Here is a 14,462-nt window from a genome sequence, read left to right on the forward strand (position 1 = left end):
TCCCAATAATTTCTAGCCAGACGTTGCAACCATTATTGTGCTTAACCATGTCCAAGTTTACGATTTTTTTAACAGTTACTAAACCTGAATATTTGAATGTTCTCATCTATTATAAAGCTCAACTTAATCACCCTCTTCAACCTTACAGTGTTACCAAATCATAGTAATCACCATCCATCTTAATTGGAATGGATTACCCCATTCAACCAAATGAACACCCGTTTGTTGTTATTATTATTTTAATCGTTGTTGTTGTCAATATTATTATTGATGTATATTTGTTTATTTAAAGTTCACATATACACCGATATACCCATAATGGTGATAAGAACCAATCGGTTGATACATAGATAATTCGTTGAGTGGATTAAGCTCAAAAGAAAATAGTAAAGAACAAGACTTTAAGATAACTCTCTTTTTAATATTTTTCATTGATACCCATTTAACAAAACAAGAATGCCTTATATAGGTTTACAAACATGTCGACTCCTGATATCATGGGATACCTACACTTTCCCTATTTAATGAAAACGTGCACCTACACTACCACTACCATGCATAAAACAAGGAGACATGGATTACTAATTCAACAAACTAATAAACTAGAAATTAAAATATAATATAGAAATAATTAGACGTGACCATGCCTTGGCCTGCATACGTGGCAAGGCACACATCAAATGGAGTTTGAACCCATGTACATTCTTATTTTTTAACTTCTTAACTCTGTGTAAACATCCCTATAGGCATACTTCTAAATGCTATAATTTTTTTTTTTTTGTTTTAACGACAACACACTATCTAATTCTACACAACCTTAAATTCACCTATTATAAATAAGCTGAATTTAATCACCCTCTTCAACATTTCGTGGAACACCCTAAATGTGAACAACCAAATCTGGTTGAAGGTTGTGATGTATGTGATTATCATAAATATCCTTTGCGTTCAAAGGCTCTCACGAAGGTTTCGAAAACCCTAATGCTCTCTCTCCTATGGCGATTTTCATGTTCTTCTTGAAACCTGAATTTTCTTCGTGATCTGATGTATAACAGTCTGTGATTAGAGTTTTGATCCTTTCAATACTCTATAACGAACTCGTTAGCAATAGTGATCGATCTAAATTAGGGTTTTTCTCTTTTCTTTTTGCGTTAATCGCCGCCTTAGGTATCAGTGTTGAAACCCTGATCTATTACGTTGGTTGTTGTTGATTGCGGTTAACTGAGTTTAATTTAGCTAGATTGATAACTCCAACTTAATCGGTTAAGGGTGGCAGACTGATTCTAGGGTTTTAGGAATTAGGGTTTATCGTTCTTGTTCCTGATTTCGTTTGTTGCGGCTTTAGGGTTTTCGGGTATCGAGTGCATGGTTGTTTATGGTTCTTGTTTCACGTGAGAGTTGATTGATTTGTTATGGATGTTCAGTCTAAGTTTGGCGACGCTACTGCTAGTGTTCTGCATGATCGTGGTAAGCCGCCTGACCCGCTTGTTTCTTTTGCTAATAAACCGACCAACGTAGAGGGAGCTGATAGTATGAATGAACCTGTTGGTGAGGAGTTGCCGACACCTGGAACAACACCTATTCGTGGGATCGGGTTAAGAGTTACTAACATTGAAGGCAATCCCTTAATTCCGAGAAGAGGTATGTTCTCTACATCTAATGTATCGGTCTTGGACGGGCTGATGAGTATTTCCAAACCGATTGAAAATTTCTCCAATGGTGAACCGTCCACGATGGCTAATAAGGTTACTGGGGCTGTTTTCAAGCCCATGTCATATGCTGAGTCGGTAAATGCAAATAATGGCAAAAAAGTGAATTTTCGGTCGCTTGCTAGTTCTGTTAATCAGGAGGGTTGTGATGTTGTGTTACCGAGAGAATCAGTACGTACGGTCCAGGATAAGTTGGCTAACACCCTTTATGGGTACTTTTTGGGGGATCGAGTTGCCTTCCCAGTGGTTGACTACTTTGTTCGGATGAATTGGAAGAAATATGGGTTACAAAAGACTATGATGAACGCTAATGGTTTTTTCTTTTTCAAGTTTAGAGATGAGGCTGGAATATCGAATGTTCTTCAGGATGGGCCATGGATTATACGTTCTCAGCCTTTGTTTCTTAATCATTGGACCCCAACTACTAAACTCGAAAAGAAAGAGGTAACGAAAGTGCAAGTGTGGGTTAAAATTCACGAAGTTCCTATTGCGGCATACACGGAGGATGGCCTCAGCTTGATTGCAACAACTATTGGCGAACCGAAGATGTTGGACTCGTTTACCACGTTAATGTGTATGGACTCTTGGGGACGTAGTAGCTACGCTAGAGCGTTGATTGAAGTTTCAGCCGATAGAGAATTGCGAGAGGAAATTACAATGGCGATACCTGAACTTGATGGAGAGGGTTTTACAAAAGAAACGATGTATGTGGAGTATGAATGGAACCCGCATCGTTGTGCTTCATGTTGTGTCTTTGGCCACACGTCCGAGACTTGTCCAAAACTTCCGGTGAGAAAGACTAATAACTTGCATCAGGTGCAAAATCGGAATGGTCCAAAGAACCCGAAAGGTAAAAAGTCTCCTGTTGTGGATCAGGAGGGATATACAGGTGTGTATGGGAAGAAAGCGGCCAAGAAAACTGGGATACCCGTGAATACACAGAAGCCTAAATTTGAATATCGTCCGGTGGGACAAAAGTCAAAAGGAGATTCTACTAAACCTAAGTCTCAGAACGGTATGGATGGTACTTCAAATAATAATTCTTTTCGGTCAGCCAATCCGTTTGATGTTCTTAATGAGGTGGAGGACGAACCGGGGCCTAGTAAAAGGCAACCGGACTTGAATGATGGGGACTCGGATGATGACGATGTGGAGGAAATTTATGATGAAATGGATGGGTTTATAATGGATGGTACCCGGAATATAAAGAATCACAAAGGGGCAAGCACTCCTTCTCCGAAAGTTACCAATGGTTAGTATCGCTGCATGGAACATAAGGGGGTTGAACCGCCCTCTCAAACAAATAGAGGTTCGGCAGGCAGTCAAGGATTTCAATTTGAGCTTGTGTGCTATTCTAGAGTCTCATGTGGATGTCGGTAAGTTGGGCAATGTGTGTAAAGCTGTGTTTCGTTCTTGGGATTGGACTTCAAATGGCGGGTGCTGTAACAAAGGTACAAGGATAATCATTGGGTGGAACCCAGCTATTTTTGATGTTATGATCGTTGCTCAATCTCCTCAGGTTATGCATTTACAGCTTGTGTTTAAATTGGATAAGAGAGTGCTTTTTTGTTCCATTGTTTATGCCGATAATTATTATGTTACGCGGAGGGAGTTATGGCATCTTCTGTCTATGCACAAGGTTTTTGTCGCGGATCGGCCATGGTGTATTATGGGTGATTTTAACTCGGCTCTTAACATAGAAGATAATTCGATGGGTTCTTCATCAATTTCGATTGGTATGAGGGATTTTCAGGAATGTGTTGATGACATCGAAGTTGTGGATATTAATCGTTCAGGTATTCATTTTACGTGGAGCCAAAAACCTAAAAACGGTGTGGGATTACTAAAGAAAATCGATCGGGTAATGGGAAACACTCCGTTTCTTACTGAATACCCGAACTCGGTTGCCATGTTCAAGCCATATAGACTTTCGGACCACTGCCCGTGTATCTTGTCTATTCCGGAAGCGTTGAAACTCAAACCAAGGCCGTTTAAGTTTGCTAATTTTCTGGTTTTTAAACCAGAATTTTTGGAGATTGTTAATAAACATTGGATAATTAATGTTGATGGGGTTCACCAATTTCGAGTTGTCAAGAAGTTAAAGTCGCTTAAACACCCGCTTCGGTCGTTGCTGTTTAAACAGGGTAATCTCCACAAGAAAGTCGAAACTATCCGTTTGAAATTAGATGATATTCAGCAAAAGATTGACTTAGAGCCGCATAATGCTGATTTGCGGAACGAGGAAGCTGCGGCTAGCCGTGATCTTCAAGTTGCTATGTTGGATGAAGAGCGTTTTCTGAAACAAAAAGCTAAGGTAGATTGGCTGAGTGCGGGCGACATGAATACGGCATTTTTCCATTCCTCTTTGAAAATTCGTAATCATTGTAGTAGGATCGATATCATTAAAGATACTCAAGGGAATCTCTATGAAGGTGATAATGTGTTTAAAGCATTTGTCCAACATTATGAGAAATTTTTTGGCAACAAAGATGATATCTCCTTACAACCTACTCCAGATTTATTTACGAAAGTTTTACCCCACAATATTGCTACGAGTATGGTGCGGCCGGTTACGGAGGAGGAAGTTAAAAAGGCGATGTTCTCCATTGGCAATGATAAAGCTCCGGGTCCAGATGGTTTTACGGCTGCGTTTTTCAAGAATGCTTGGCCGCTAATTGGTAATGATATTGTTAATGCCATTAAAGATTTTTTTGATACTGGTAACTTGCTTCGGGAGCTGAATCATACGCTTATAGTTCTTATTCCTAAAGTGCCAACGCCTATGGTTGTTACTGATTTTCGCCCGATTGCTTGTTGTAACGTTCTATACAAGTGTATCAGCAAGATAATTGCTGATAGGATAAAGGGAGGTTTGAATGAGATTGTTAGCATTAATCAATCGGCATTTGTCCCGGGCAGGAAAATTTCGGACAACATCTTATTAACGCAAGAGTTAATGCACAACTATCATCGAAATGTGGGGCCTCCAAGATGTGCGTTTAAGGTTGATATTCAGAAGGCGTACGACACGGTGGACTGGAGGTTTCTGAAAAGTGTGCTTCGTGGGTTTGGGTTTAACGATAATATGGTGAGGTGGATCATGATGTGTGTTTCCTCTACCTCATTTTCGGTTTGTGTTAACGGCATGGTTCATGGGTTTTTCAGAGGTAAACGGGGGTTAAGGCAAGGGGATCCTATCTCTCCTTATCTTTTCACTCTTGTCATGGAGGTGTTGACGGGTATTCTTCAGCACTCTGTTCGGATAGATTCCTCCTTCAAATATCATAACAGATGTGAAAAACAGCAGATTATAAATCTTTGCTTTGCGGATGATCTGTTCCTTTTTGCTAGAGGGGAAGTGAACTCGGCCAATTGTATTATGACCTCTCTTTCAAAATTTTCTAAGATGTCGGGCCTAGTGCCTAACAACCAGAAAAGTACGGTCTTCTTTTGCAATGTGAAAGATCATGTTAAACAGGAGATTCTGGACATTATGCCTTTTGTGGAAGGTACGTTACCGGTCAAGTATTTGGGTGTCCCTCTTATTTCCTCTACGCTTAGGTACAGTGATTGCCGTGTGCTCGTGGAAAAATTAGAGAAACGTATTATGCACTGGAAGAATAAATTGTTATCGTTTGCGGGGCGGCTTCAACTGATTATCTCAGTTCTCTCTTCAATGCATATTTATTGGTCCTCTGTGTTTTTGCTTCCTGTGCGGGTTGTTAAGGAGCTTGAAGCTAGAATGAGAAATTTCTTATGGTCTCAAGATGTGTCGTTCAATAGAGGTAAAGCTAAAGTTTCGTGGAAAGTGGTTTGTACTCCTAAGTATGAAGGTGGTTTAGGCATTAGACGGATTGGGGATATGAATAAAGCCCTGATGGCGTCTCATATTTGGAGTATTGTGATGAAGCGGGATTCTCTTTGGGTCAAGTGGGTTCACTCTTATCGGCTTAAAGGAAAGAATTTCTGGGTTTGCAAAGCTACTTCAAATTCTACTTGGTCATGGAGGAAAATCATTCAGTTGAGGCATGTTATTCGGAAATATGTTTGGTCCGATGTGGGTAATGGCCGTGATACATCAGCTTGGTTTGATTTTTGGAGTGATTTAGGCCCTCTTGGTGATTTTCTGTCACCAAGGACTATTACGGATGCTGATTTTCGGTTAGATGACACTGTTTTCAATATTTTCTCTAACGATACTTGGAATTGGCCTGTCGCATGGAGGGATCTTTTCCCTGTTCTTATTCAGCTGGATCACTTTCGTTTAGACCCGTCAAAATCTGACCGATTGCTATGGAAAGATGGGAACGAATGTCAGGATTTCTCTTCGTCAGCCGTATGGCACTCGGTTCGTCATAGAGAATCAGAGGTTGATTGGAGTGGTATTGTTTGGTTTGCTCAATGTATCCCTAGGCACGCGTTTATGATGTGGCTGATTATGAAGAGAAAGCTCCTTACTCAAGACAAGATTCTGCAGTGGGATTTCTCAAGGCGGAAAAACATGAATATGATGTGCTGCCTATTGTGCTACGAGAACTTTGATTCTCATCAGCATTTATTCTTTGAATGCAAATTTTCGGACGAAGTCTGGAATATGATTCGGGGTAAAGTGGGTATGGAGGCTGTGTGTTCGAGATGGGCGGATATCACCGAGTGGCTATGTGCTCGCATTCGGTCAAAGAAAGTGGAGATTTATGTCGCGAAGCTTCTAGTTGCGGCTGCTGCGTATACGATTTGGCAAGAGCGGAATGCTAGACTATTCAGAAACCAATTACGTCCACCTGAAATGGTGAAGGATGCTATTCTGAAAACTGTGAGATACAAGCTGATGGGAGCTAAGCTGAAGATCAACGCTAGGGTGCGGAAGCTGCTTGGGGATTGGGATGTTGCAACTGAAACGAAAGATGACGGAGGCTAATTAGTTAGTTTATTTGTAGTTTCGGTTCTGTCTAGATGAGTGTCTAGGTGTTTATGTCCGGTTGTTGCGTTCGGTTTCTTTTGGTTTTGTTTTACTGGCTTTACTTTCATGGGGCATGTCTCATGATTGAACTGGTGTAGACTTTCTACACCACTTGTTCTTTTTTGGTTGTGAATATATAGAATCACCGGGGTAACCCTTTACCCAAAAAAAAAATATCCTTTGCGTTCATTTCTCTTGCTTCATCACTGATTTTTTTCAGTATTTGGTTGACTACCCCTTCCTCGTAGCACTCACAAATTGTGTGTCCCTTATCCTCTAAAATAATATTATGTAAAATAACACACGTGTACATTAATTATAATTTTTTCAATAATCCTACACGACATGCTCAAAATATGTCATCTTTTCTGCAAAACACCAAATGTTAGTTTTATATCTTTTTGTGCGGCCATATGAGCACCATTAAACTTCGTTCACTTTTCGTCTTACGTTGTACGCTTTGTAAATGATTTTACAAACACGGCATATTTCGGGTAAATATAATCCATTAGATAATAATCGTATTTTTACCACGCACCGTTTACAAAAAAAAAAAAAAAAAAAAAAAAAAAAAAAAAAAGCCTTCGATCCAACACCGTTTTATAGTCGCTGAAAATGGGTGACTGATTATCGTTATTTGCAGCATAGCCATTTTTTATGATATCCACTGATGTGTTGCTGGCGCCACACAGTTAGACAATTTCCCACTCTCAGTTCATACAATCTAAACTACCGATCATCTTAGGGAAACCATGTAGCTCTTCACGAGCCTCCAAAATTTGTTGTATGTCACTAAATGTAGGTTTTTTCAAATATATATTTAAATATAGATCAATGACATACTCACAAAAATAATGGAGGCTTTCCCTCGCTATTCGTTCCGACATTTTTATATATTCATCCATTATGTTGGAAGTCGTGCCATAAACCAATTGTCTAATTGCGGTCGTGACTTTTTGCAATGTGCTAAATTCAAGACTAGCACGCCCATCCGTTTTTTGTTGAAAAAAATATATTTACTTTCTAAATTGTTTGATATTATATATATATATATATATATATTAAAAATCAAACCTTGTGAATAGTAACTCAAGCCACATGGTCCACCCTCCGTTTTTGACTTCATCTTAAATACAACAAACTTCAACTCATTAAACAAAAAATCGACATGGTAAATTGTCTTTCCTGTGTACCACTAAGAGTAGATACCCGAGTTCGAATCCTTTGTGCCCCTCTTTTGAGAGGGTGCTTCATCTTCTTGCTTCTTGACTGGTGGTTTTCACAAAACCATTCACACCCACTTCATCTCAAAACCCTAACACCAAACCCACCATCACCTCTACACCATCACATCTGTAAAGAAGTCCAGCATAAGTCTCTTCTTCTTTTGACAGCTCCTGCTACACGTGTCTCTCATCTCCTCCTTTCCCATAAACTCTGCTCACACTTTTTGCTTTGTGTATACAACACAGAGAAGAAAGACCAAGCGAGAGCAACATATAACTGTGGAGAGAGAGAGGAGGGGGCGGAGAGAAGCGGCGGCGGAAACGGCGGAGAAACGGTGGCGGCGTTGAGGTTCCTCTCGAAATCTTTTTATATCTGCTTCCAATTTTTCAGCTAAACCTAGGGTTTTTGCTGCTTCTTTGATGGTTTCATCGATCCATCTCTAGGTATCTTTAATCCCCCAATTCCTGTTGATTGTTACCTCATTCTAACATTGCAGAAACCAGAGAATTAGAGAGTGAACTGGAAGTGTGAGAGCGACGCAGCGTCGAGCCACCTGCGGAAACAACAGTGGCGGCTAGGGTTTCGTTTTCCGTTTCAGGCGACATCAGCGGAACCAGATGGTGATGGCAGTTAGGGTATTACCACACTGATGAGGATGATGTAATTGATTCGTTGTACTTTTCTAATTATCAAGGTAAAACCCGTCTAACCCACCCAACCAATCTCATCAGTAGTTGATGGTATTATTATTATTGTTGTTGTTTTAGTTTATTTTATTACACTTTCATGCGGTGATGATCTGTAAATGGTTGTTTCTTGCTTAATAATTTCTTTGCGAGATGGTGGTTGTTTGTTTGGTTGGGCTGTTAGCTGGCTGCTGGCTTTAGTCTTAAACTTTTGTTGGTCCTATACATATTTGCCCTTGATTTCAAACTGTTGTGTGGTTTTTTGTTGTGTAATATGGTTATTGTAGTATCTGTTGAGGATAAATATCGATTTCGTTTTGTTTTGTTTTGATTTATCCAAATTAGAGTAGCATTCATGTATAATAATATAGCAATCAGACATTAGTAATGGCAACATTGGTTTTGAAGGGGTATGGTCCCAAAAAGCCGCGCAAACCTCCCTCAGGTTGCGCGTGAGACCATAATCCTTATTTCAGTAAACTTGTTAATAAGATCCTCGCGCGGGCTACACCACGTTCTGATCTATCCCGCGCAAGGCACAGCCCACAAGAGGCTCAGATATCAGCACTTAGCATAAAATAAGGGTTAGTTTGCTGCCCAACAAGAACCACACAGTAGTGAAGCGCAAGCCTACCTACAGTGGTACACAAGGTACAAGTGGCAGTAAAAGGAGCCAATGAGCGTCCAGCAGGCTCTGGTCAATCGTGCGCCACGATCGTCTGACGAGAAGTACACAAGGACGCCTATGTAGCACCAATCAGAGGACGGAGACAACTGTCCCACGATCTCCACTTGTCTGCTGATGGCAGAAGGACAACAAGGCCGACAACAATGATACGTGGCTCCAATCAAGGTGCGCCAGCACCGAGGAACGTCTAGAAGCCACTAAGCGGTCGACGCCAGCGAGACAAAGAGCATATCCGTTATGTTGTCCGTTTCCGGCCCAAGGCCCATCAGCCCATAACCTCTTACACCTCTCCGGCTATAAATAGAGACCTCATTCCACAGGTTAAACATCCTAATTCCTCTACTCTCACTCTTGCCACTTAATTATTCCCAAAGCAGTTGCTTATTCTCACGCCGGAGCCTGGTTAAGAGGGAAACCCCCACATTCCCCTCTTAACGAGTAACGGTGTTCTGTTTTGCAGGATCGAACCATCAGGTCGGAGCTCAAATATCCATAAGAAGATTAACCACTATGATAGAAACATAAACCAAACTGATTAGTTCCCTAATTAGTTCAGTGTTTCTTCATTGGCGCCCACCGGTTTTTTCTATAACCACCCTCGTCTTCTTTTATTTGAGCCTTTGACATCTTTTCATCCTTCGACTATGGCTGGTCAAGGAACCATTCCAGAGTTCGGCTTCGGAGCCAACTCTAACACGGCGTTGGGTGAAGGAATTCAAAACTTCCAAGCCCAACAAATCGAAGAAATCGGCGAAGTTGAAATCACCAATACTGGGGGTCCGCGCGGGAGCATCACCCGCATCACCCAAGTGGTCACCCCAGGGAACAACGGAGAAGGACCTTCGAACCCAGCGCCAGCTCAAAATGTATCGGCATTACTAGGCTTACCAGAAGGCGAAACCCCAGCCTCGTGGTATGCTAAGAACATCGCCACCATCAATGCAACATACCAATCGTTGATCGCGCAGCAAGCAGTTTTGACGGCAGAACTGTCCTTGGTCACCCCTCAGAGTCAGGGGGTGCGCCAAATGCCCCCGCCAGCCAATCTACAAGGCAGAATCAACAGGCCTCCCCCTACAAGACGTTTAAGCATACAAGACACGCGCGATACAAGGGGGGAAACGGATAGTTACTACGACTATCCGTCGAACCTTCAACGAGGCCCTGTCCACAGCCGGCTGACGCCGCGCAACATGAACAACGAATGGGAGGAAACAGACCCAAATGATCCGACTTGGGAAGACGACGAGGGTTCGTCAGTCTTTAACCGCTTGCCAAAAAATCACGAGTACTTTAAACCGAGACAGCACATCGGTTACACAGAAGAAGCTGAAAGAGATTTCCGCCTGGCATACCGACCAGCGGAAGCTGCAGAACACTCCAAGTTCATCCCGAAAATTGCACTCGCGCCGCTTTCACGAGAGAAGCTACCCCCGACTGTCGGGAAATTCAATGGATTAACTGATCCAGACGATCACGTCAGAACATTCACGAGTGTGGGCTGCATGGGAGGTTGGAACATGCCCATGTGGTGCCACTTGTTTATCCAAACTCTTACCGGGGCGGCTCGCGCCTGGTTCGATAGCCTTCCGCCGGGGAAGATCAAATCATGGGTAGATTTCAAGACTCAGTTTTTGAGCTATTTCAGCCAACAGCGTCGCTACCAGCGCGACACAGCCGAAGTAGAGGATATTTGGCGGAGAGATGGTGAAGGTCTGGAGGACTTCATCACCCGTTTTAACAAAGAATGTTTGGAGATAGGCGGCGTCAGTGAACAACTCATGCGATGTCATTTCAAAAAAGCCATCCGATGTGATAGTCTCATCAGAACCATCACAGGCAAAGATGGAATGCCAAAGGAGTGGGATAAACTAATGGAGGCTGCAAAAATCGTCGCACAAACAGAAGAATCCCTGAGTGGGTACAAATCTGGTTATGATGCCAAAGAGCACCACTCATCTCATCATTACTCAAAGGATTACGCACGCGACTATAGCAGACACAAGAAAAGGAAGAGATACTCCGACTGGAGTTCAAGATCAAGTGAGGACAGGAGCAGGCGTTGGGAAGATATACGCACAGCAAGCGACAAAGCACGATACACGAAGTCAGACAAAGAAGACCACCAAGAAAGAAAGTGGACTCAACTAACAAAGACACCCCTCGAAGTTCTCAACACGGAGAAATTGGATCTCAAAGATCCACTACCAATGCGTAGCAAGAAAGGCCAAGACCCCAACCTGTTTTGCGAGTTTCACAAAGATACAGGCCACTTGACTAACGACTGCATCCAATTGTGCATAGAAATCGAGAAAGCCCTGAAGAGTGGTAAGCTGGAGCACTTACTGAAGAATGTGCGCAAGGACATCAAGAAGATCCAGAGAAACGGGTGATCGCTGGTCTCGCCACATCACCTATCAAGAATAAACACCAGAACACCATCACGCTTGACGGCAGTCAGCGTGCAGGTGGCTTAACACCGTGAAGAATTAAAGTTCCACCACACTAGACAGCAGTCAGTGTTACCAGGTGGTGTGCGCAAGAAAAACATGTATTCAACTACTGCTGTAAACAAGGGCCACAGGCCTAAAAAACTGCTAATACAAGCATTTTTTACATGTTAAATTCTTACTCTCTAGAGTGTTTCCTAGTTACAAATGCATGTCAAACTTTCGATTAGCACGAAAACACTTCAGTAAATTGTGAGCTACAACGCATGCCCTCAAGGTTCTTTGAAAATATGGCGCAAAACCGGGCATTTACACCCAACAAAAGGAATCACACTTCCGTTCATTCGCGCTAACTTAACCAAAGTTTCTAGCCACAATGCAACTATTGTAACTAGAAAAACGAAAGGCAAAATGAAAACGATCATATTTCAAAAGCGCAAAAGCGCAACCAGTACAAAACATATTCAGTCGTACGTGCGCGATCGCGCATAGATTTACAGTCAAAGAAAGCAAAAAATTACAAGGCACAAAGCCTAATCGACAACCTATGCGAGTGCATGTTGATCTCCATCATCATCGCCATCATCATCATCGTTCCCACCATCATCATCATCATTGTCATCATTTCCACCACCATCACCAGCCGTTTCCTCTTCATCTGATAACTCAACAGTCACCGGTGGGTCAAGAATGGCCTTCAGACGCTGACACCAGTCATCTTTCTTTAGAGCCTCCACAACCAAGTCCATTACAGGTAAGGTAAGATTATCATAGGCATTCTCAGCATGCGTCAGCGCAGCATCAGCATGTTCGGTCACCGAGCAATGGCCCACATCAAATTCTTGTCCGAGCATCTCCTCGACATGATTGGCACATTCCAGATAGCCCCCTCGATGACCCACTGCGCGCGCAGCGTCTGTGAGAGCAGCAACGGCGCGATCCAGCTCGCCAGCATTAAGGATGGAGTTGGCAACCTTCAACAAAAGCTGAGCATTAAGGACAACCCTTAGCAAAATAAAAGCATACAAAAACACAAGTACAAACTTACCAGCACTACTCCACGAGTGCGCATCCATTCAGCCTCAGACACAAGCGTGTCAACGATGCCTTGGGCCTCTGAGTAGTTAGTCTGAGCCACATTAAGCGCGGCGGTGCTAACAGCACGCGCCTCTTCAGCAGTGGCAGCCTTGACTTTCTCTGCCCCCAGGTCGATCTCCAAGGACTCGCATTTATCAATCTGCTCATTCAAGCGACGTTTGAGATCAGCAATCTCAACGTCCTTGGCCTGGAGATCTCTATCCTTGCTGGACAACTGCACCTTTGCCTCAGACAACTCAACCTGGAAATCGACAAACGACTTATGCCATTTTGTAAACAACATAGCAAGAAAAAGTGTTTTAAATAAACTAACCTCCATCTGCTGCTTGGCAGCCTTCTCACCATGCGCCTCTTCAACCTTCGATGTCAACTCAGCAATCTTCGCTTCGAGATCAACAATCTTCTGCCGAGCCGCGTAGGCGCGCTCGTTATCCTGGGCACAAATGCGCTGGAACTCGGCCTTCTCCTTGGCCAGTTGCTGTTCAGCATTTTGGAGTTTATTTTTTAGGCCCTCGCGCCCCCATTCTTCGGCCTTCTTATCAGCATCGAATTTGGCTTTCTCCTCATCGAAAGCAACTTTCGATTTGTCAAAATCAGCAATGCGCTTTATCATGCGCTCGAGATAACCCGCCCAGTCTGCTCGCTCCCTAACCATCGTTCGCCACTCGCGAACTATCTGATGATTAGCAGCGCGCGCATTGGCTTCTCCAATCACGAAAGTTCGATACAACACTTCATGGGTCTTCGCCCTTTGCCGGTTAATCTCTCCAGGAGTAAACGAGTTCAAGAACCACTCACGGCAAGGGCCGAATTCCTGAAACGTGTCTTTTTGCTTCAAGCTCCAGGGAGCTTGGTGAGGAGCATCACCGCGTTCTTCTTCAGTATAAGTCTTATAATATATGTCGCCAACAGTGTCCTTCGCCCCAATAACATTTGGGTTATAACCCCCAGCTCCACCAGAGCTCGCGCCACTAGAGGTATATCGACCCGACCCCTTAGAAGTAATGACCTTCGAACAATCTTGGGTCTCAGCATGCGCATGGTGGGTGGGTTTGGCGACTTCAGGCCCTTGAACATTGACAGGCTGTTCCATAGCTTTCTTCTGCTCCAACTCCTTCTCCAAGGCCCTCTTCTTCGCCTCCTCGGCTGCCTTTTCCTCCTCCGCCTTCTTCTTTCTCTCTTCCTCATCCTTTGTCTTCCTATCCTCCTCAGCTTTCTTTTTTCTTTCTTCTTCTCTCTTCTGATTTTCCTCTACCTTTCGCTGCGCATCGGCAGCCTTCGCAGCATCCTGAGCAGCAGTATCAGAAGACTTGATGGTAATCTTCGGCCTCTTCGACCCTGGCTCACTAAATTTGACACCCTTCTCAGGGGTCTTCTTCTTGATCTCTGTGAAAATAATACAAGTACATTAAGCAATGAACATAAGGTAAGGGAAGAGGAACCAAGAACGTACCAGGAGAAAACTTATACAACGAGCGCAGGTTGCTCGTTTTCCCAACCAAGGGAATCCCACCAGCAGTAGGCGCGGAAGCCATACCAGCCATGGCATCGCTTCTACCCCTTTTCCTGCCAATCAACTGAGCAGCAGCATCTTCTTCTTCAGCCTCCTCATCTTCAGGCACAGAGGGGGTTGCGCCAGCATCA

At 43.2% G+C, this 14,462-nt stretch overlaps 1 protein-coding gene across 1 annotated transcript; it reads left to right on the plus strand.

Annotated features, from left to right (window-relative positions):
- Positions 1-1,412: 1,412 nt before the first annotated feature.
- LOC110900702 lies at positions 1,413-6,627 on the plus strand. The gene is made up of 2 exons (XM_022147571.1): positions 1,413-2,961; positions 3,068-6,627. The coding sequence occupies exons 1-2, from the start codon at positions 1,413-1,415 to the stop codon at positions 6,625-6,627; spliced, it is 5,109 nt and encodes a 1,702-aa protein (XP_022003263.1).
- The last annotated feature ends 7,835 nt before the right edge of the window (positions 6,628-14,462 follow it).

The sequence above is a fragment of the Helianthus annuus genome, chromosome 13 (assembly GCF_002127325.2).
Source record: "Helianthus annuus cultivar XRQ/B chromosome 13, HanXRQr2.0-SUNRISE, whole genome shotgun sequence".
In the NCBI taxonomy this organism is placed as follows: domain Eukaryota; kingdom Viridiplantae; phylum Streptophyta; class Magnoliopsida; order Asterales; family Asteraceae; genus Helianthus; species Helianthus annuus.

Bases quoted from the DNA above. Each gene is read 5' to 3' on its own strand.
- LOC110900702 (XM_022147571.1), top strand. From the start codon at position 1,413: ATGGATGTTCAGTCTAAGTTTGGCGACGCTACTGCTAGTGTTCTGCAT. The intron at 2,962-3,067 runs GTTAGTATCGCT...GTGCTATTCTAG, and splicing joins TTCTCCGAAAGTTACCAATG to AGTCTCATGTGGATGTCGGT.